This window comes from Coffea eugenioides, chromosome 10 (genome assembly GCF_003713205.1).
Source record: "Coffea eugenioides isolate CCC68of chromosome 10, Ceug_1.0, whole genome shotgun sequence".
Classification (NCBI taxonomy): domain Eukaryota; kingdom Viridiplantae; phylum Streptophyta; class Magnoliopsida; order Gentianales; family Rubiaceae; genus Coffea; species Coffea eugenioides.
The window spans coordinates 8,117,570-8,141,756 of NC_040044.1; the positions used below are offsets into that span (position 1 = coordinate 8,117,570).

The following is a 24,187-nucleotide window of genomic DNA, read 5'->3' on the forward strand; positions in this document are numbered from 1 at the left end:
TTTGAAGAAAGGAAAAAATGTGAAGCCAATGGAGGCAGGAGGAACATTTTTAGAAGAAGAGTTAGTACAATAAACATCAAATTTCAATTGCTAATTTCTTATAATGGTTCAATCAGCTGTAGGCATATAATTTAAACTTTTTATTACAATGGCACTCAACTGGCTTGGGGAGATTGTGAATTCCTGGTTCTGGTCTTTGATTTATTTTTTGAGACTTGAAAGGATTTGGATTGGGGATTGTTTGTTGTGGCTAATGAGGTGGGTAGAGATAATGATAATTAGTAGTAGCAATTAGCAAAAGAGAAATCCGGGAACGATATTATCGTTGGAGGATTTTAATTTTTTCAGAACATTTTCTTAAAATTGCACCAAACACCGGAAAATGAAGGGAAAATTAGATATTTTCCAGGAAAGAATTTTCATTGAAAATGTTTTCTTAGGGAAAATATTCTACATTAAAACAAACAGACCCTAAGAGAGGTTTCTTTTCTCCATTTCTTCTCCTCTTTTTAAAGACCTTTCATTTAGGAAGGAAGGAAGATCACATTAAAGTCTTCCTCTCATAAATTTTGTTTTGCTTTATTTTTCTAATAAAGTCTCTCCTAAATTTTTTTTTTTTTATTGAGAGTTTTATGTTTTTCTCAAGAGTTTTTAGTGAGAAATTTTTTATCCTACAAATATTTTTCTTATTTTATTGTTAGATCTGAATTTATTTCAAATTTGATCGTTAGACTTGAAATTTGTTTGGATCTTGAATCTTTTTTTGATAATTGTCACCATTGTCATTGGAGCTTAAAAACAAAGTTAAAATTGTTGATTAGTAAATTTGGCGATTGCAATACGCACACAAGAGAACTGCAATGAACTTCTTCTTGTTGGAAGGTTTCTGCACTTGCCAACACATAATGGAAGACGCTTCAGCCTGCCTCCAAGCAATGCAGCATCAAAATTCACAATGTGCCTCCTGCTATCTACAAGTTGTCGCTAACCATAACACTTTGCAACAAGATTAATCTTCGTCAAAGGTGATGAAGTGGTACAACTTTTACACTATCAAAAGTGAAAAATTTTACAACAAAGACCAATCTTCTTAAATAAAGGAGCAAGAAGTACAGATGGTACTTCTTAAAAAAGGGAGCAAGAAGTACAAGTGTTACAACTTCTACTCTATATGTGATAGTACAACTAGAGGGGTGTTAAAGATTGGTAAGTATAACTAGCATATTGTCTCCCAGGCAATCCAACTTAAGGGGACTTCATCAATGAGGGCTTCATATTAATTTGCACAACTAATACAAAACTGGGGAATACAGACTGACAGTACCATATCACTCAAAGCATGGTAGGAGGCAGAGGAAAGCATGGTATTGTAAATTATATGCATACGACCCATATTGCATCAACATTTCTATCCTACAGACTTGATTGCTTTCGGGATACTAGTATAGATCATCGCCTTTTACTCCTTGCCAGGGAGATCCTTGATTTGCACAAGTCCGTAGGTGGTTTCCAGATGATATCTTCCAAGTTGCTACAGAAGTTTTTGTAAAACTGCAGAGTAAATTCTTTATAATCACTACATTATAGTAGCAAGTTCCAAAACAAATATCCAAGAAATAAATTATCTTTTCAATTCTATTTCTCAGCTCTACTACCAGAAAACAACTAAATCTCAGTTCAACAATCAAAGACTCGAGATTCGTTTAGCAGGCAATAATATCTATCTAGTGCTGTAACAAGTTTGGAACACTTCATAATTTCCAGCAACCATGCATTACCACCACCTTCTCTCTCTTATGCGAATGCAAAAAGACAGCACCCGAGTAAGTATTATAGCCCTTTTACTAGTTTCCTCAACTCCAACAGTAAAGATGAAGAGATCAACAGTGAGCATAACAAATACCGATAAGCTCAATTACAGCAATAATGTAGAATAATTTCCAGTATCTGACCTTGAGATATTCACTAGCATCTCCAGCAGCTTTCTGAATGTCTACCATAATAAATGTTGGAGCAACCTCAAAGATCTGTTCAGGAAATGATTGCATAACTAAAACTGTCTGTCAAGAGTTAAGGACAGTAAGAAGGCTGCATCCTTACCTCCAAAAATACTGAGAAATGTGAAACCTTGTCTGCAGAAAGGCCTTCCACCCTCATCTGAGAAATTTTTTAATTAAAATTTCAAAACATGTATTCCACCACTTAACAGGTTTAGATAGAGATCAACTTTACAAAAGTTTCTAGGATAAGAAATAATATGCCACAAGGCTGGTTTCTAGATTTGCAAAAAGGTAGGTAACATATCTAGTATCCTACCTTATAATTACGAATATGGGTTTTAAAACCCATTGATTGAGCAACAACTTCCATACTCGATAAAACAACCTTTGCAGGTTTTTGTGAAACAAAGCGCGTTTGATGTTTCACCAAATCCTGTATATCCACAGGGTTCAATGAAAATGTTGGATCAGATATGATGAAGTAAAATTAACTAGGACAGGGAGGGGGACTGCATTATGAACTACAACATTAAGCAAGAAGTAACATGAATACTTGAATTAAAATTCATTCAAATTGAGGTGATAATTTGGTGCTTGTACCTGCTTACGATCAAACAAGGCAGAAAGGTTTAATCCTTGGGAGAGAATGATTAGATCAAATGCATTAAGAACCAAAGGCCCTACATCCTCATTCCCACATTGCTCATTAGTTTGTTCTTCCTGCAACACAATAACATGGAGAAAATGTGAGGAATAAAGAGCCAACTTCCGACCCATGAATGAAGAAATTAAAACTCAGCATAAAAACTAGTCATTTAAAATGGGAACATTCTGTGGTTAGCGCAGAAAATTTCGCTCCTAATATAGTAAAACAGCATACCTACTCAACAAACTTTAACTTGTTTCATCATGAATTAAGTTATGAAAGCCACCCTCACAGATCATAACAGCTGGTTAAGAAACAGATTGGACCTTGCAGTAATGGGGTTAAAGAACAAAATGTGCATCATGCAGGTGCGTATTACATCTTTCATTTTAGTAGCTATTCATGCAGTTGTTAATGCATTTCCCAACAAAGAACAAGCTGTCATGCAATATACTAAGAACCCAATCACATAAGGAATACTATTTTACAAGCTTTATGACCTGCAAAGCTGATTATGAAAGAACTATTGTGATGAAAAGAAGAGCGAACAATGAGATACATATACTTAAGAACTTAAAGAAACAAAGAGATTCATCAGGCAAGGATACAGATATTTGTCAGTTATAAGTATAAGTCTGCAAATAGCCTCTAATGCTCCATCACCACAGCTACAGGTGGAAGTATCACAACCTATTCCTGACTACAGGACCAAAGCCCAGAAAAAAGAAATATAGATTGCAGTCATATCTTAATATATCACTAGAACTAACGATGATGCAAAATGCTGCTGCAAATTTACTCTCACCAACCTCAGCATCATTAAAAACAGCATTAACATCATCCAGATTGACATCCTCACTTTCAGCAAGTTTCACAGGAACATAGCCCTTCTTAAACCACTCATCATTTCTGATTTCTTCAATTCGGATACGCTGCATAAACGAAGAGACATTGTAACACAAAGTGAGTGCACTAAGTAATGGTCCCCAACAAAGCTCTTCTCTGAAAAACTCTACCCTAGATATTCAAATGCGTAAACTGCTGACCAATGGAAGCACCTTACAAACTCAGAACCTTTTGAGTTACAAGGTTGTGCATTATGTTTTCAGTTCTTACAACATTCAAATCATACCAAATTTTACAAATAAGGTGCAAGTACTCTAATAAATTCTGTAACGAGATTACTCCAATCTATTGCTTTTTCTTTGGTATGCTACTAAAAATATCAGTTAAAGCGAGATACTTCCTGCTCTCCTCCAATAAATCTTGTATTTTGTTGGCTCAGAAATTTCCAAGAAAGCAAATTTCAATACATGAATTTCTCAAGCTAGCCCCTAGAACTGAAGAAAACCTGAAATAGGCAACTAATTGTCGATTGGAAGAAGACAAGAGCATAACAACTACGGTTTCAGAATCTCAAACTAGTTAGACTTACTTACCGTGTCAGGATTGGGGTCCAAAGTTCGAGAAATCAAGGATCTTGCTCCAACTGGAAACCAAGATGGGCATAAAAATTCTGCTCTTTCAATCTGCAAAACATACATACCAGTATGACATAATAGTTTATATCCTTTATAAATGAATGTAATGGCCAACTGCTTCCTTGACATGTGGCAAATCTCTTGACACCAAAACTACTAGAAACAAGCTTCAATGGAGATTAGATCCAAAAGTCAAGCAAAGCAACCCAAGTATCTGATAACTTTCATGATAGTGCAGATATGCTGAAAACACAATACCTTGCCATATAGTGTAGTAAGATCAATCTCGTCAAATGGAAGATAACCCGCCATCAGGACATAAAGGATGACACCACAGGACCAGACATCTGCTACAGCACCATCATAGCCCTTGTGACTCAAAACCTAGAGAGGGTACATATATCACGTGCAACTGGGAAATGTTTAATAAAATAAAACTGGGAGAAGTAAACAATCTAATCCCCTTTATAAAATTACAAGCTACAGTTAGTCCAAGAACCAGTTCAAAGAAATACCTCTGGTGCCACATAGTTTGGAGTTCCACACGTTGTCTTGAGCAGGTTGACTCCCTGAGCATAAAAACTACTATTAGTGTCCCAATGCTATTGTGTTCAACAACTTGGGCAAGGAAATATCAACTTCTGATGTCTTACTTGTCCTGGTAGCGCACTAAGTCCAAAATCTGAGATCTTCAAATTCCCTTGTGAATCTAGTAGAAGATTTTCAGGCTGCGAAGCATAGCATGCATCATGAGGATTCCAATAAAAGGTATAAAAATCAGATTCAGTCAAGTGTCACTGGGTCAGTAAATGAGAACCTTTAGGTCCCTATGGTAGACTCCTCTACTATGACAATAGTCCACACCATCTATAAGCTGCTGGAAGTATCTACGAGATTCAGCTTCACTTAGCCTTCCATGGTGAACCTACATATGGATGCCGAAACATTGTGACCCTCTAAGCATGCTAGAAGTTTTGCTGGGAGCATATTAGAAAATCCATTTTAAGAAACAATATTTGGTAAAGGACCTACAATTTTGTCAAACAATTCACCACCAGTAATAAATTCCAAGATGATGTAGATCTTGGTGCGGCTTGCTATCACCTAACATGGGATGACTAAGATTAGCAAGACTAGCAAACTGCATAGAATTCTGAGATAATAATAACAATTCCATTTGAAAAGGAATGGAATAAAGTTTTCATTTTGAAAGCATGCCTCGTGTAGACGGACAACATATGGATGCCTGACAAGCTTCATTATAGATATCTCCCTCTTAATCTGCATGAAGAAAATGACAAGACCTGTCATTGAGATTTAATTATGGAAATTCTGAAAAGCTTAGGCTCGGACATGAAAACATGTAAGCTGTTGCGAGAGCAGCAGAAGAAAATGAACAAAAATACACAAAAACATACTGCCTAGCGTCTAATGAGGAGAATCCCATTTGAAAAGTATCATTGAGCTCTTCATGTAAGAAATTAAAAAGCACATATATCTAAAACATCAAAGGTGCTACAACTTTCAAGTCGTGAAAAAGTGGGATGGTAACTGTAGATTAAAAATTACCAAATTTTAGCTATTAATCATTAGAATGATGCAACATCAAGTTGTCAAAAAAATCAACAACTGAACAACCGCTTCATGGGATTTGCTGGCAACCGAGTTCAACCGATTAAGCAACATTCAAATTCAAATTCAAGACAAGTAAGGTTGACTAACCACAGATTACTAGCTACGTTATGGCTATTCAAGTATCATTGGAAATTTCACAAAATAAGTTTCAGCACAGTCATCTTTCAATGAGCTTAATTAGCATACTAGACCATTACCTCGAACCATGCCTCTACCTCAATTGTCATGTCATAACATAATTTACACCAACAAAACTCTATTCTTAAGGTTTAATTTTCAAGAATTTGATTCAAATTCAATTAAGAGCAGAACGGAACTAGATTATAACCAAATAAAAACAAGTACTTGCTGGATCCATTTTCAGTCTGTCTAGAGAGTAGCTAATTAGCTACAATACAAGCAGCAAAATCATTTAAAAAAAAAACTGAATTGTCTAAATTTGAGCCAAAAGGGATCATGGGAAATAGAGAAAAACCTGGTCGACCATCTTGTGCTTGATGATGGTGGAACGATCGAGTATTTTCATGGCAACACTCTCCCCTGTCTCTGTATTTTGGGCAAATTTAACTTTAGCAAATGTTCCTTCTCCTATTGTTCTTCCTATCTCATACTTGCCTACTTTCCTCACCACCATTTTCTTGTCCTTTTTCTTTTATTTTCTAAAAAATTCTAGTACTAAATTTTGAACTGTTCAAAATTTCAAAATTTTCCTTGCTCCTCCTTCCCTAGCTTCCCACCATTTCCTCTTTATCAATTCTCTCAACCAGACCACATTGATCATCAAAATCACCGAAACTTGTTTAAATTAATCAATTTACAAAATCCCTTCGCTAAAAATATATTAACAAAAAGAAAAGTAGGAGCAAGAAAGAAAGAAGATTAGGTTTGATAAAGTAGACAAAGAGAGAAAAAGCGGAGAAAGAAAAGAAAGGAAATGGGTTTTGTAGTGGCAGAGTGGTAGAAGTGGTTGAAAAAAGGTATTATAGTGAAGTGAAAGCGAGGTGAAGAGAAAATTGGGATGATTTCAGAAACCTCCCCTGAATTTTTTGACTATTTCACTGACCTCCCCCAGGTATCAAAAATTACACTAATCTCCTCTAAAGTTAATTATCTTATAACATTTAGACCCAATTGATAATTAAAAGTAATATTAGGAGAGAAAATATATTATAATTTCATCACTACCCCTCATCTACAACATTATTTAATTAATTTAATACCAATCCATACATTAAAAAAAGCACTAAAATTTGTTGTTGTCATTAGAGATCAAATCATATACAGTATCAAAAAATAATATATCATGTTATATTTTTTACTTAATACAATATCCAATTACTCTTTTCAATTATATACCCATTGTCAAACATGATCTGCAATAAATAATTAAGAAATTTGCAATCAAAATATCACAAAGAATCAACTTTAACATCATAAATATACTTATCAACATATTAAAATTAGTTGTTGAGAATTTTATGGAATTAAAGTTCACTCTTTGTAATATTTTGATTACAGATTTTTTTTATTATTTGTTGTTAATCATGTTTAATGGTGAATTTGCCACTGAATAATGCAATTTAGATCTTACATTAAATCAAATGTATAGAATGATATGCTATATTTGATACCATATGTGATTTAATTTCTAATGATAAACAACAAATTCTAGTATTTTCTTTAATATATAGGTGGGTATTAAATTAATTAAATAATTTAGTAGACAATGGGCAATGGTGGAATCATATTATTTTCTCTCTCATAATATCACTTTTTAATTGTTGATTGGACCTACATGTTAAACCTTAAGAGAGATTAGTATAATTTTTAAAATTTGGATGAAAGTTACTGAAATAGTCAAAAACCTTAGGGGAAATTTCTGAAATTATCCCGAGAAAATTAGTGGGGTTTGTTGATGGGAATGGAATAATAGTGGTACCAATTGATTTCCAGTCACCAGTCAACTGTCCCCACACTAAACTCAACAGTGTCTCAAGTGAGAAAGGCGACGGCTAACTATTTCTATCTGTTATATTTCATTTCTTCGCCTTGCTTTCCATGCATATGGCGTCTTAAAAAGTTCTGAGTTTGGCCTTCACCCAAGTAAAAGTCAGACTCTATGAGTACTCTCCGAGTCGAATTCGGATTAGTCTCATTAAGAGTGAAAATATCTGATGCTCAGAGCACAAAAAAAAATGTATAGATTCCAACGTCCGACTTCTCACTTCTTCATTTCTTTGCCAATGGTTTGAGGACACTTGTTAATGGTAAACTCTTGTGATTTGTCATAAATATTTGCTCACCTTTTAAATCTAAAATCTAGTCTTTTAAAAAAGAAGATGTTTAACCAATTTTCAAAATATTAACATCTAAATCCTAATTAATGAGTTCATCAAAATCATTAATTAGGCAAGCTCTTTTATTTTAGAAGAAGGGAAAATGTTTTTTTATTTTTAATTCAACATACATGGATACTATATAAGTTTATGAAGACATTATAAAATTCAATATGGACAACTGGCTCGAATAGTACTTAAAAAGTTTTTAGTGAATCACTTTTGGATTTGCGATTTTTATTTTTGGACAACGTTATTCTTTAACATTTATTATTGGGCTAATTTAAATCCTCCACTTTAATTTCTGATAATGTTTATCTGTTAATTTTTATTATTGGATCAACTTGACAAAGTCGTGATTTCGTATTTTTTATCACTTACTTAAGTTTTAAAGTTTATTATATATATATATAAATATCGAGTATTGGATATTGGGTTTTTAGCGTCCTTCTGTCAAATCTTATCGAATTATCCATCGATTACTCCTTATCAATACCAAACCTTAATGAATAACTCATGGGTCGTTTAATCGAATTAACCATTGGATTGAATGCCTACGAATATCGAATTTTACCATATCCATTACCATCCCTACTTTTGGAGTACTAATTGTCGAAATTGAAGATTCTTTCAATCCATTTTTCATTTTACATAAAATTATAAGGAGATATACAAATATAATTAAACATTAGTGAAGTCATGTGGCAATATGCAAAATCATAATAAGTTTATTACTAATTTTCCCTTCTTTTAGGAGCGCTCACAATATTTTCCCCCTCCCTTTCGTTCCTCTTATTTTCTATTTCTCGTTTCCATTATCAGGATTATAGTGTGTGTGTGTGTGTGTGTTTTTTTTTGGGTCTAAGGTAAACATTGTGAAGATATGAATTGTACATGTAATTGTGAATAAAGGGGGGGAAAAAAAAAAGAAAAAGTGCCACAGAAACTGTCAAAGGACTGGGCAGCAAACTTGTGTTTGGTCATTGTGGAAATAATAAATTTGAGGGAAAATTTGTGCAAAACTTGAGAATCAGTTGTCATGTTGTGCTGAGTTAAATTGCTTTTGTAGACTTCAAAGTCTTCACTACGTTTGATCATCTTATTGTTAGTGGCGTCCAGTGGATAATATAAAAAATCAACAAAGTGCATGGCATGCCAAGCAAAAGTCATAAAACGACATAAGTATACAGTTTTTTTTTTTTTTTTCTTTTGGTAGAAACAAAAATATCCTATTAACTATTACAACCACATAAGTAAACAGCTAATTAATCCCAGTTGCAAGTGAATGACATCATTGGTGGAAAGGAAGTTCCTTTTTTTTTTTTTTTTTGCCCTTTTCAATCTCAAATCCTCAGCTTAGTTAGCTTGTTTAATGTGTAGATTTAATGTTCATGTTAACAAATTTGTATTTAATCTGTACAACTATTACTGCATAGGGTACTGTAGTATTGACTGCTTATTAAAGGGGCTCAAATTTTGAATTTTGTTCCTTTCTTTCTTTCTTTCTTTTTTTTTTTTTTTGATTAATGCATACTTTTGTTTCATGAAATCCTTTTTAGCATCATTATCCGTCATTAGTCAAACAAATTAGGCTCTCATTTTTTTTTTCTTACTTTTCAAACAAATTGGATTGTGATTTTTGCAGAAAAATGTTTACTTTTATCGTAAACATATTTTTTTAATCATTTTTTAAAATTCATATATTTCAAATTGTTACAGTACATTTTTTTACAAAAAACTTCTAAAAATAACAATCCAAACGAATAAAGTCATTAGATTTCGTACCAGCAAACAAAAAAAGATTAAATCAAGATCTCGATCTTCGACATTTTAAATTTGCTACTTGTAAATATTTTCAACATGCTTCATCAATATATATATATATTTATATTATATAATTAGATGTAGATCGAGTTCAAATTTTGCTTCAGCTTCAAAATTCATATGCATGTGGAATCCGTGTCTAAGTATAGATGTTCATTATATTACAGACACATTGGTAAGACATTCAAAATGCGATGGCGACCATGAGTTTCACGTAATGTAGCATTTCATATAGGTGGTACGACACTATACCAAAAAATAGTATCAAAAAATAGTAGTATCAGGCCGATTATTTCAGATAGAAATGGAGAAAATCAACAATTTAACAAAAAATAATAACTAGCACAAACGATGAGTAACGCACAAGAACTAATATGGTTCGACTTAATCATCAAACCTACATCTACGGAGAGAAACATATGTTCTTATTATAAAAAAAAAATACTATAAAATTACAACTTGATTATCAAATCCAACTCTCGTATAATCTTTTCACCTACTAAGAACTCTCTCTCTTGTAAAAGGCTAATATACCTATTTATAGAACATCATTTGGCCAAAAATCAAATAATATTAGAATGAAACTTTATTATCTACTCCAAGTAACTAAACAATTAGGAAATTAGTTACTTCCACACAAAATAAGAAATTTGAATAAAAGAAATTAAGCCAATTTTTTAATAAAAAAAAACTTTACAACTCATACCTATGACCTTAATTACGTTGATGGGAAATTAATTAAAGAACAAACAGTATACGTGTCTCATCTTGTCTTTGGTTATTATCGAAAGTCCTGAACAAGAATTGATATGACTAAAAGAGGGATGGTTTGGTTCTCAGTTATTACCAGTCTTCATCGGAAGAAGGAGGAGGGAATGCATGAGAATTGGCTTTTATCGAGCAAAGACATTATGGTGGCCGACAAAGTTGTAACTTCTAAGACCAACCCCCTCTACAACTAGCGAACCTCAATGGAGCTGGCCCCCTTCCATCTTCCAACTGATCAATTTGACTATGCATGCTTTCTATTTTGCTGCCACAAACACAAATGAAACTTTTTATTATCTACTAAATCTCTACACGAGTGTGTTTAGTTGTGTCAAATCTGAGATGTGATTTTTGTGGCCAGATCAGGTTTGGCTTTACTGGTGGGGAGAAATAATTGGCGACCCTCTGATATTATTGCATTGAGGCAACTTATAACTCAAGAATGATTATTTTTGCTATTTGGATGGTGATTTTTTGCCAAAAAATTTTAGTGTTTTTTGTGAATACATTTTTTAATCAGCTTTTTACTTTATATACATCAAATCGTTATAATATATTTTTTTACAAATATTCGTAAAAATAGCAATTCAAACCATAGTACAGAGCATGCTCATAATCAATTTTTCTTAACTTGTTTATGTAAAAGAAGAGTACATTTCGTGCTTCGCAATAATAATTGGCTCGTACGTTTTCTTGGCTAGGCGTCTAACAACTTCTGATACCTTAGAAGATGATTAGATGAGGATTATTTAATTTATTAGGAGCACTAGCTCAGCCTACTTGCGAGTGAGAGCAATTGGCTGTCCAACTGCTGTGAAACACGTAAATTGACAGTGGTTTCTAGAAGATAGTGCATCTGTACCATGCAACGTAAGGGCTATTAGAAAACCACAATGGTTAAAACAGATCAAAGGAATAAAGAATCCAGCATTCTAGCAAAAGTCTAATATTTCTTTCATTTCCATTCATGCATTAGCCTCAATTTCTTATAGTTTCCTAGTTTTAGTTTTCTTCCTTCTTTTGAACAAAATTTCAAGCATTGGCAGATGCATGGGAAGGAATAAGCAAGAAACGAGAGGGTAAGAAGAAAGGAGATGGTGAAGACGAATCTACTGCCAAGTACCCAGAACAGTACCGAACAAAAACTCTTCTTCTCCAGTACGTTTTTTGTAGTGATCAAATAAATAGATGAATGATACTTGCAAAACAAAAAAAAAAAAATTTAACCAATTAAATAGTTCTACAAGAGAATCTCTTGACATCAAAACTACCAGAAGCAAGCTTCAAAGGACTGGGCTGCATCTACAAACTGCGTTTGGTCATTGTGGAAACAGTAAATTGGAGGGAAAGAAAGTCTCTGCAAAACTTGGGAATCATTTGTCATGGTATGCTCAATTGAATTGTCTTCGTACACTTCAAAGTCTTGAGTCTCTTGACTACGATTATAAGATCACCGCATTGATAATATGAAAAATCCAAAAACTGCATGCGATGCCAACAATCTTAACATGACATAAGTATGCAGTTTTTTTTTTTTTTTTTGGAGGGTAGAAACAAGATAAATGGTCTTGGGATAATTCGGAAGGGATTGAACCACCACCGGATCAGACGGGTGCACTGCGCACGCACCTAAATTTTTTAAACAAAGCCATATTTAATTGTGACAAATTGATGGGAGGCAAGGGTTCACCACCAAATCTTAATGCATTAGTGGTGGCCACCAACCCAAAGCTGGTGGTTAGCACGTAAGTTACAGCTGATACACGAAAAGTTTTCATTGGACCATGATTGATGCTAGTTGCAAGTGAATGACATCATTGTTGGAAAGGAAGTTTTTTTTTTTCCCCCTTTTTTCAATCTCAAATCATCAAGCTCAGTTAGCTTGTCTAATGTGTAGGTGAATATGTTCTTGGAAAGGAAGCATAGGGTTCTGTTGAATTGATTGCTTATTAAAGGGGCTCAAAATTTCAATTTTGTTTGTTTGTTTCTTTTTTTTTTAAAAAAAAAAAACAATGCATTCTTGTGTTTCAAGAAGTCTTTTTAAGCATTATTATCCGTCATTAGTCAAACAAATTGGGCTCTGACGTTTCTTTTTTACTTACTTTTCGGACTTAAGAAGAAAAAGATGAATCTTTTGTCTTGTCGACTGTATTGTTCTGACTAAAATGTCAAATGAAAACATTTTACCTGTTTTAAAGGTCTTTTCAACTCCTTTTAATGTTCAATGAATTGTCACCTTAGCCTTAAGATGCCCCAATAAGTAAAAAGTTAAAGTAAATAATTAAATTTAGAATTTTTACCTACTTCATTTGCCGTGGTAACCCGACATTAGAGAGAATTTAACTGAATTAGACAAAATTTATCCCATAAAAAAACTTGAAACATGCTCTTCATTCGAGCTGTTGTTAATTTTTTTTTTCTTTTTGACAAGAAGGGGTAGAATTTATGAGGTAAGACGGAGAAGAGGGACTGAAAGTTGAAATCCAGGACAATAAAGGAGACAAAACAAAAGACTCGACGTACCATAAAGTAATATAACATGGACTTAACCTTAATCATGTTTATTTCAGTCTTTAATTGAAAATATGCTCAAAACATGCATCAAAGTTATACATGCCTGAGACCTCAGGGGAATCCCCTTTATATTTTATTTTTTTTCCTTACGAGCCTCATTAAATCATTAGAAATTATACCGACCAATTAAAAAAAAAAAAAGAGCCATCAGAAGATTAAATCAAGATCTCGATCTTTTCCACTCAAATAGAAAAAATAAAATGAAGAAGATGATGCCGACCTTCTAAATTTACTGCTTGTAAGTATTTCAAACATGCTACACCAACAATATATATATATATATATATATATATAGGGATAATTTCACAAACCTCCCTTGAGGTTTCTGACAATTTCACTCGACTCCTCTCAAGTTTAAAAAATTACACTTACCTCCCTTGATATAGTAAAATATCTATAATGTTCTACACTTGGTAGACAATTTTAAATTTAAGGCAATAAATTTACAAAATCCAAAAAAAATCTATTTTTCAGTCTCTTGTCTATTTTTGCCCCTCTTTTTACTAATTAATATAACCTCTTTTTATTATCTTCAATTTTGTGGATATTAACAAATTGAAATTACAAAATCAATAGAGAGAGCAAATTACGTGTCAAATTAAAAGGAAATGAAGAGACTCACAATGATAGAGAAATAAATAATAAAATTGATGATTGAAATAGAAAAAAAAAACTAATGATCTGAAATTTGTCATAATTTGTTTGTTGTCGAGAAAAACTTATATAAAATGTCAATAATTACATAAGGATTTCTTTCATTGGATTAGAAATTTTTTATTATGATTTTATTATGGAGGTAGAATTTATTCTCTACTTTGGAGATATTAATATTTTTAAGACTATAGAAGGGTTATAATGGTGGTTCTAGGTCAGATTAGCTTGTATTGAAAAGGTATTTGAGCATTAATATTTAATTTTGGGGTACAATTGGCTGTCAGTGGTGTTTGTGTATGTGTTTTTTTCTTTCTTTTTTTTTTTGCTTGGCAAGTATTGATACTATATATACAATTTGAAAATTTTTCAATAGTTACTTGATTTTAAAACTTATACTTGGATGGTTGTTAGGAATTAGGCTTGTTAATTTATACAAAGCATGGAAGAAAATGATTAAGTATACTATATTTTTCTTTCTTAGTTCTGTACAAAAGGGCAATTTAGGGTTTTTGTAAAAAAACTATCTCATTGGACCTATATTGTTATTAAACAGTAAAAGTAAGGGAGGTATATGTAATTTTTAAAACCTGAGGGAGCTCTCTGTAATTGTTTAAAATCTCAGGATGGGGTTTGTGAAATTATCCTCATATATAAGCATGTCTGTCTCAAACATGCTTTAAAATTGCCATACTACCAAGTCCAGATCATTCATAAAATAAGCTGTAGGTCAAGTTCAAATTTTGCTTCAACTTCGAGATTCATATGCATATGGAATTCGTGCCTAAGTATAGATGTGAATATTGGATCAGCAAAGATATTCGCAAAGAAGTATGATGGTGCTTTATTTTGGTAAGACATCTCAGAATGCGATGGCCATCAATTCGGGCGATGTGTTTTCACGTAATGTATCATAGGTGGCAGTCGTCCAAAAAAAAAGTGACACTCCATTAGGTTGATGGTCATCAAAAACTTTACAACTCATACCGATGACCTTAATTTTACGTTGATGGGAAATTAATTAAAGAACAAACAGGGTAAGCTTCTCAACTTGTCTTTGTTTATCATCGAAAGTCCTAAACAAGAACTGAAAATGAGTAAAAGAGGGATGATTTGTTTCCCAGTTATTAGTTGCGTAAAGTCTTCATCAGAAAAAGAAGAACTAAGAAGTATCGACCAAGCTCTCCATACAAGTAGTGAACTCCAATGGAGTTGGCTCCACTTCAACTTCTAACTAATCGATTTGACTTCTCTTTCTAGTTTGCGGCCACATACGCAAATGAAACAATCTGTACACGAGTATGTTTAGTGGTGTCAAATCTGATCTGAGATATGACTCTTGTGGCCAAATCACGTTTGGCTTTATTGGTTGGGGGAAATAATTGGCTATGCTGTGATATTAATTAGGATGTCCAACGAATTCGAATTCGGTAAATCGAAAGTTTGAATTTGAAATTTTTCAAAAGTTTGGTAGTAGAATTATCGATCGAATTCAATTTCGAATTAGAATCGAATTCCGAATTCGGAAACCTTTTTTCCTTTTTTGTTAGATGTATTATTATGTAATATAAAATTTATATTACATATATTATAAAAAATATTAATATATATAATATATATATTATAAAATGAAATCGAAATCGGAAATTTCTATTTCTATTTCTGATTTCGAATTATGAATTCGAAACCAAAAATTCCGATTTCAAAAACTCCATTGCCGAATTCGAACCAAATTTGCATAATTCGAAATCAGAAATTTCGATTTCAGTGTCGAATTCCGAATTACCGATTTCAAAAATTCTGAATTCGGTTGGTAAATCGAAATTTTTTGATTTTGCACACTCCTAATATTAATACATCGAGGCAACTTATGAGTATAACCCTAGAATCATATTTTTGCTATTTACTAAGTAAAACATGGTACAATTTGCTCACGGATCAATTCTTCTTAAACTTGTTCGATGATCTGCACTTGACACATAATTATTTGGTATAGGTTCATGTTTTGGAAGCTCCAGTTATCATTGGCTGCTAATAGTGACTATGGTATGAATATCTGTTAGAAATTTGGCTTAATTTCTTTTAGGTAGATTCCATATTTTGTGTGAAAGTAACTAGTTTTCTCATTGAAATAGTAGTCAAAAATTTTTCATTTAAATGAGTTTAGAAATTAGAAGAAATTTTCTATTTTGTATAATTTTAGGTATTTATATGAGTTTAGGAATTAGAAGTTACTTCCATTCTGTATAAGTTTATAAATTACTAGTAATTATTTTCTATGATTACTTGGGTGTTAATTAAGTAATGTGACTTATAAATAGATGGAGTAAGGATTGGTATAATACATAAGGGGCGACATATAGTTTTATACATAGGGTGAAAAAAGGGTTCTTGAAAGGTGAGAGAAATTATACAAGAGTTAGGTTTAATTTGGATTTAAGTTATATTTTTGTAGAAATTTTCATAATAAATAAATAATGTGTGTTATGGCGTGAGCTTAATAATGAAGTCGAATTACATTCAATCCTGCACATTATTTATTTTCGTGCTTGTATCTTGTTTGTTATTAAATTATTATGTATTTGATGTCTCCACAATGATTTATTCCACATCTAACTCCTAACTATGTCGAATTAAACATAGTAGCTTATGTAAGTACGAGGAAAACAGAAATAAGACAATAATATCTTTACAAACAGCTTTTTGCTCAACTAGTGATAAAACGCCAACAAAGAAAGAGGAAGAACAGAGCACCGAGAGAGATGAAGATACATGAAGGGGCAGCATGAGTACATTTGGTGCTACGCAATAACAATTGGCTCGTATGTTGTATTTGCTAGGTGTCTAACGGTTTACTTCTGATACCTCAGACGATGAAGATGAAGATAATTTAATTTATTGGGAGCACTAACTCTGCTTGCCTGTGAGAGCAATTAGTTGTTCAACTGCTGTGAAACACATAAATTAAACTGACTGTGGTTTTTTGAAGATAGTGAAAATGTATCATGCAACGTAAGGTCTATTAGTAGTAAACCAAAATGATTAAAAGAGAAGAAAAAAATAAAGAATCTAGCATTCTGGCAAAAAGCCTAATTCTTCTTGACTTTTTATTCTTCTACCTATATAGTAAAGCACAAATGGCTTTGTTGAAGGTAGTGGTTGTTGTGTTGATGTGGCAGCATTTTATTGGCTGGAGTTTGGTCGTCATTCACGTGAGCCTCGCGTGGTTTAGCCAGGAGGAGGAGTGGGAATTCTTGCTGTTGTCCGAGAAGAAGCAAGTGAGGACCTTCGGTTTTTGAGAAGAAGCCGTTTCTCTGTAGCGTGAGTACCATTTGTTTGGTCAATAGCTTGCTAGCTGAGTGAGCTTATGTATGACGTTGGTGATGGTTTGATTGATGACAAGTGTTGGGTGATGAGCTCAATGTGTGGTATGATTTGACGATATTGCCCTTCTTTTAAAATCAAATGCACCGTTGTATCTTGCTGAGGTTCTTCTTTGTCTTTGCGATTTGGTGAGAAGAGTTTCAGCTCTGCTCTAGAGAGCTACCAAAAAACGCCTTTTTTGCTCTTTCCTTTGATTGACAAGACTGAAAACTCTTTGTTTCTCTTATGTATGCAGAGGTTGCTACGTTTTTGGTGCTGCCTTTTCCAGGTACCGTCATCATGATCCGCGGTAGCTGTGCCTCATTTTTTTTCATTGTTGTTTTCTTCTTCTCCTGCTGCTTGCTTCTTGGTTCTGAGCTATAGCCTCGTTTCTTTTTCCTGCTTTTTCTTTTTTTAGTAAGATTTGGTGTCTTGCTGCCTTTTTGCGTAAGGTTTGATTCCGCTATTATTTTTTATTTTGAGCTCCTTGCGAGCGCCTTGCCTGCATTGTCATGCTTATTTGGTTCTTTTCCCCCTAAATTTTATGCCCTCTTCAGCTGTTACTGTTGCATTGCCTGTTTGCTTTGCTTTGCGTCTCATTTTTGCTTCTTCTTTTGTTTCTCATAGGGTCTATTTCACTTTTATTTTCTGCCAAACCCTTTTGGACTGTGTTTTCCATTTTCCTCCTGTCAGCAATGTCTCATTTTTGCTTCTTCATTTATTTCTCATGGGGTCTATTTAAATTTGGTTTTTTACCAAAGCATTTTGAACTGTGTTTTTCATTTTCCTCATGTCAGCAATCCTTGCATCACTGTGTTTTTTTGCCTTGTGCCTTTTGTCCTGCTTTTCCTTGTTATGTTCAGGTTATCTTTCCCCGTCTCCTTTTTAATGCTTTTTCCCCTTTTCCCTTTAATTTCCTTATACTTTTTCCCACTTTGTTCTCTGGTCCTTGTTCTACTGCATTTATTTACTCTTTGTTAATGCATCTCCTTAACCTTTTTCCCTCTCGCTGTTTTATTGGATACAGGATCTGGTGCTGCCCTCTTCTCTGTTGCTCTACTGTTGGCTGATAAAGGCTTGTTATATATCGCTAAGGTTAAGGTGACATTACTTATTCTCCCTTCTATATGTCCTTTTGGCTTGCTCTTGGCCAATAACCGTTTGATGCATGCTTTTGTTACCTCTCTTTAAATGTTACCAGTTTCACTCGGACTTTTACCTGCTTTTTACTTGTCTGCTCTGTTCCATGGTGCTGTGTAAGAGCTATGCTTTAGCTTTCCTTCATTATGCTTCTTTTTTTGTATATTTACCCAGTTCCATGTGTGTTGTGTAAGAACTGTAATTTAACTTTTCTTTACTCTGCTTTCCTTGGTATACCTACTCAGCTTCATGTTGCTGTGTGGGAGTTGCGATTTAGCTTTTCTTTCCTTTGTTTTTAAATTATTATTTGAAAAGAGGTATTTGATGCATGTCTCTGTTGTGCCATTTGCTTGTGTTACAATTTTGCTTGAACTTTGGCCTCCTTTGTGCTTATTTAGTTAGGCCTATGGTGGTGTATTAGAGGTATACATTAGACTTTCTTTTCGCCTGCTAAAGTGTGTAGCGATCAAATGGATAGGAATGCTATACGGCGCAAAAAATATGCAGAAATGCCGCCTCTGAAGAAAGTAGAGTTTCTGCGCTCTCGGAGGCAAGCTCGAGCTACAAAGAAAGCTGAAAAAACTTTAGTTCCACGTGTTCGCAAGGTCCCGTTAGGATATGTGGAAACTGGTGTGTCGTTCCCAAATACTCATCATATGCCATGTCATAGTGGCGGTCCTGCGCCTGTGCATTCTCAGGCGTTGGGAAGCACAAATGCTGTGCTTCCAACTGATAATGCCTTTGCGATTAGTGAGGGATTAGAATTCATGTCGTATCGTCCACTTGGTTCCTTTAGTGGTCATGCTTCCTCCTCACAATCTGTGAACAATGCACATTCTGAAGTTATACTTGCCTCATTTCCTTTGAACTCATCTATTATAAACTCTGAACGATCAGGCCAAAAAGAACTTGCTTGTAAAACTAATTCTTTGTCTGCTGGAATTTCGGATCCCACTTTAGAACCTTCTTCCACAGGTACTGCCTTGCCTTAGCATACTCACTCTGTTTGCGAAATTGCTAAACTACTTCGGCCACGTTATAAGCAATGAATAATTAGCTTTATAGCCTGGTTTCTAAAAACCTTCTTCTTTTGTTAGCCATGTCCCTTTAAGGTAGGGGTGGCAATTTCTGATACGATCCGAAAACACGACACGAATCTAACACGAAATTAATGGGTTTTGGTTGAAATTTTGGGGGTTCGGGTCAAAATCGGGTCGAACCCGATGAACCCGAAAAGAAAACAGGTCAATTTCGGGTCAACCCGTGGTGACCTGATATGACCCGATATGACCCGTTTACAAATTAAAAATAATTTAATAAATATAAAAATTATTTTATCTAACTAAACTAAATCATTCTTTTTTTTCAAAGGCATTAATTACTTAATCCTAAATGAATTTATTTACCTTGTATGAAATTAAAATTATTATATTTAGACAAATAATATAATTCATTTTAATTTATTTTATATTTGGTTTGGAATAAAACACTTTTACGGTATTTAATTTATTTTGGATTTGATTTAAAATTATTTATTTAAATTTTTATTACTTGATGATGTAATTAATTTTGTGAGAAATTGATTTTATTAGAATTTACAGTGATAAATTAATAAATTAAAATTAATTTTTGGGTCATTTCGGGTCGACCCGCCAACTCGCCAACCCAAAATTTTCAGGTTCGTGTCAGATATACTGACCCGTCACGGATTGACGGGTCGGGTTCGGGTCAACAGATTTTTTGACGGGTATTGGCCCCGAATTGCCACCCCTACTTTAAGGGACTTTTGGCTCCTTCAGCTATCTTATTTGCTTCTGCAATTCGCAGACATCTTTCCTCCTTGCAGAAGGGAGGCTGTCAGGTGTTGCCCAACACCTGGTTGCTTGAAAAGAAAAAAAAAGAAAAGTAGTTCCTTCTGCTGATCCATCTATAAGTCGGCCTCGTTCAAAAAAATGCACCGCTCCTGAATCTGTAAACAAACAGACCTCAGGTTGGAATTTACTCCTAATTTGGCTTAGCCATTGCTTGCTTTATATGCTGATTCATCCATCTGGCCAGTCACGTCTAATAGAGTCGTTCGTGTGTGAAATATAACTGCAGCGGTAAAGCGAACAGCTGCACGTTCAAACATATCTCGTCTTGCCAATATTCCTGACGCACCTCTGATTCTGCCTGATGCTCCTAATTGTGAGCATTGTGGAGCGAAAAGGTTCCACTTGGAACCTCTTTCCTTTTGCTGTTCGGGGGGAGAAACCTCTATCGTTGCTCCTCCAATGCCTTACGATTTGAAGCGTTTGTTCATTGGCAATGATGAAGAGCGTAATCAATTCAGAAACAATGTTCGCACTTATAACAGCAACCTTGACTTTACATCTTTTGCCGCGAAATATGACTCCGAATTAACAAACAACGCAAAATGTGTCTATACCTTCCGTGTTCAAGGTCAAATTTACCACTTTCTTGATGGTCTTATTCAGTTGGGCGATAGACCATCTGGGATCCAACTATATTTTTTTGACAGTGATGAGGAATTAACAAAGAGGCTTGGTAATTCTGATAAGCTATGCGAAAGCACTTTGAAATTGCTTATACGCGTTCTTTCCAGCAATCCTTATGCTCGCTTCTTTAAGGGCCTTAGGGATGTTCCGAACCTTGACAATCTAAACATCATCCTTAATTGTTATCCTTCACTTGACCAACGAGTATATAATCTTCCCTCCACCTCGCAAGTTGCAGCTATATGGACTGAGAGTGAAGATCAATCATCCGATAGACGCGCTCATATTCAGGTTTATTCTCGCTCAGCTGGTAGCCATAGGATTCAACATTACTATGGCTGTTACGACGCTTTACAGTACCCTCTCTTTTTCCCTCGTGGTGAGTGTGGCTGGCACCATGGAATTAAAAGAATTTGCAAAAGAAAGAGAGGAGGGGATGCTTGTGAGGATGAGATTAACATTGATCCAGCTTCAGTTAGCTCCTCATCGGAGTTAATTAATTTAGAACAGAGAGGCGAGTACATTTCTCTCTTGTTATAAACTACTGAATCTACCCATTGCATTACATCATCTAATCATATAGAGCGTATTTTTTTTCTTTATAACTGCTGATCGAGGAAAAACAGAGGAAGATACTGTATCTGCTAGAGAGTATTACTATTATAGGTTCCAAATAAGGGACGATGATGAGTCAATGTTGTTACATATTCTTAGGTTGCTGCAGCAGTTTTCGGTTGATGCTTACGTCAAAATTGAAACATGTAGGCTTGACTTTCATAGGCATCGGCAAACTAGGATATGTTCTGAAATTCTACAAGGAGTTCTTGACAGTGTTTCTGTTGGTGAAACTGCTGCTTCTAGAGTTGGTCGTAAGGTCATTCTTCCAACTTCTTTTATAGGTGGTCTGAGAGATATGAGGCGTCGTTACCTTGATGCGATGGCACTGGTACAAAAATACAAAAAATCAGATATTTTCCTTACAATGACGTGTAATCTAGCATGGAAGGAAATACAAGAGAATTTGAAATACCATGAAAAGCCTCAGGATCGGCCGGACCTTCTCGCTAAAGTTTTTAGGGCCAAATTCGAAATGCTTAAAGCAGAAATTCTGAATAAGAAAATCTTTGGCGAGGTTGCAGCGTGTGTCTATGTGATCGAGTTTCAAAAGCGAGGCTTTCCTCATGCCCATTTATTATTGATCTTAAAACTTGGTCATAAACTACTTAATCCAGAGTCGTATGACAAAATAGTTTGTGCTGAGTTGCCCGACAAAGATCGATATCCTCACTTATATTCTCTTGTTGTGAAGCATATGATCCATGGTCCTTGTGGAGGTATACTCTTAAGCTTGTGAAATACTTGTATAAGTATGTTTTCAAAGGACACGATCAGGTGAGCTTTAAAATTATATCGTGTGAATCAGCCGATGATATTGATGAAATAAAAGACTTCCAAAAAAGTAGATGGGTTTCACCTCCGGAAGTTTTTTGGTGCATTTATGAATTTAGATTCAATGAAATGACCCCAGCAGTTTACACCCTCCAAGTTCACCTTACGGACCAGCAATTCATTTCATTTGACAAGAACTCTGACTTGGTGCAATTACTGAGTAAAATTGACTTTTCTAAGACAATGTTAACTCAATTTTTCCACATGAATAAAACAAATCCTAGAGCACGGAATCTGAAATGCTTGTACAGAGATTTTCCTGAACATTTTGTTTGGTCTACTAAATATAAAGAGTAGACTAAAAGAAAGCGTCGAAAGGTGATTGGTAGGATAGTGACTGTTAGTCCAAAAGAATGAGAGAGATATTATTTGAGGTTGCTTTTGACTCACATTGCTGGCACGACCTCTTTTGAAGACCTTTTGATTGTTAATGACAAGAGATTAGCTTCGTTTAGAGAAGCTGCTTTGGTCCTCGGCCTTCTGCAGTCTGATGCGTATATAGACGAGACGCTACAGGAAGCAGTGGCATTCCAGATGCCATCCTTATTGAGGTTATTGTTTGCCACTCTCCTTGTGTATTATTCTCCGACAGATCCTAGATCATTTTAGGAAAAGTTTGAACCTGAGCTTTGTGCTGACTATCATTACGAGTAGCCATTCGATGCCCTTTCTTCTCCTGAAATTAGAAGAAAAGTTTGCAAGATATTAACACCTCACTAGAACAAATGGGCAAAAGCATTGCTGATTTTCACTTTGCCTCTGATGAGCTTTCGCCTGGTTACACTGAGAGGTTGACAAAAGAGATTGAAAGTAAAAGGAACTTAGTAGTAACACCCGATGATCTGTTGTTGCCTCAGATGTTGAATTCTGACCAAAAACTTGCCTATGATCTAATCGTAAAAGCATGTTCTTCCTTAGAAGGCCAAGCATTTTTCGTTGATGGCCCTGGCGGCACCGGTAAAACATTCTTGTACCGGGCACTTCTCGCAACTTTGCGATCACAGAACCATGTTGCACTTGCAGCAACATCAATCCTTCCTGGCGAAAGGACGGCTCACTCGAGATTCAAGATACCACTTGATTTCTCAAAGACTAAGAGTTGTCAGCTTAGTAAACAGAGCTCTGCTGCAAAACTCATTTCTGAATCTAAGCTTATTTTGTGGGATGAGGCTTCGATGGCTAAGCGGGACACAATTGAAGCATTTGACGAGTTGCTGAAAGATTTAATGGACTCTGATTTGCCATTTGGAGGAAAGGTAATAGTTTTTTGTGGAGATTTTCGGTAGACTCTACCCGTCATTGAGCAAGCAACTAAAGAAGTCCTCATAGGGTCGACCTTCCCTGTTTTTCCTTTGTGGCCTAAACTACATAAAATCATACTCACAGAAAATATGCGAGCTATGCTTAATCCAGGATTTTCGCAATTCCTTTTAAGAGTAGGAGAGGGAAGGGAGCCTGTTGATGGTGAAGGTGAAATAACTTTATCATCGGATATAGTTATTCCTTATTACGATAAAGAAGAGTCTTTAAACAGGTTAGCTAGCTACATATAACCAATCCTAGTGTCTTTTTAATAGTTACTCCTCCTACTTCCATTATCAACGAACTTTCTTTTATACAGGTTAATAGAAATCGTCTTTCCAAATTTGAATCTCTATTCGCAGGATCCTTATAACCTGATAAATAGGTGCATCCTTGTTCCTAAAAATAGCTCAGTTGATGAGCTCAATGAAATAATGATCAGGAGATTTTCTGGAACCCTTCAAACTTATATTAGCTTGGACAAGACTGTTGATCAACGACACCAAGGCGATTATGAGAA

The 24,187-nt window shown here is 34.6% G+C and overlaps 2 protein-coding genes across 2 annotated transcripts; one reads left to right on the forward strand and one right to left on the reverse strand.

Moving 5' to 3' along the window:
* Positions 1 to 1,009: 1,009 nt before the first annotated feature.
* Positions 1,010 to 6,660, reverse strand: LOC113749625 (CBL-interacting serine/threonine-protein kinase 8). Its single transcript, XM_027293432.1, has 14 exons — positions 6,238 to 6,660; positions 5,346 to 5,408; positions 5,160 to 5,231; positions 4,945 to 5,052; positions 4,781 to 4,855; positions 4,643 to 4,696; positions 4,386 to 4,511; positions 4,086 to 4,175; positions 3,456 to 3,578; positions 2,601 to 2,720; positions 2,317 to 2,433; positions 2,101 to 2,157; positions 1,953 to 2,027; positions 1,010 to 1,551 (listed from the first exon to the last, which is right to left on the reverse strand). The coding sequence occupies exons 1-14, from the start codon at positions 6,394 to 6,396 to the stop codon at positions 1,450 to 1,452; spliced, it is 1,341 nt and encodes a 446-aa protein (XP_027149233.1). The 5' UTR covers positions 6,397 to 6,660; the 3' UTR covers positions 1,010 to 1,449.
* A 16,430-nt stretch (positions 6,661 to 23,090) lies between these two features.
* On the forward strand, positions 23,091 to 23,651 carry LOC113750320 (ATP-dependent DNA helicase PIF1-like). Its single transcript, XM_027294313.1, has one exon. It carries the CDS (start codon positions 23,091 to 23,093, stop codon positions 23,649 to 23,651), a length of 561 nt encoding a protein of 186 aa, XP_027150114.1.
* The last annotated feature ends 536 nt before the right edge of the window (positions 23,652 to 24,187 follow it).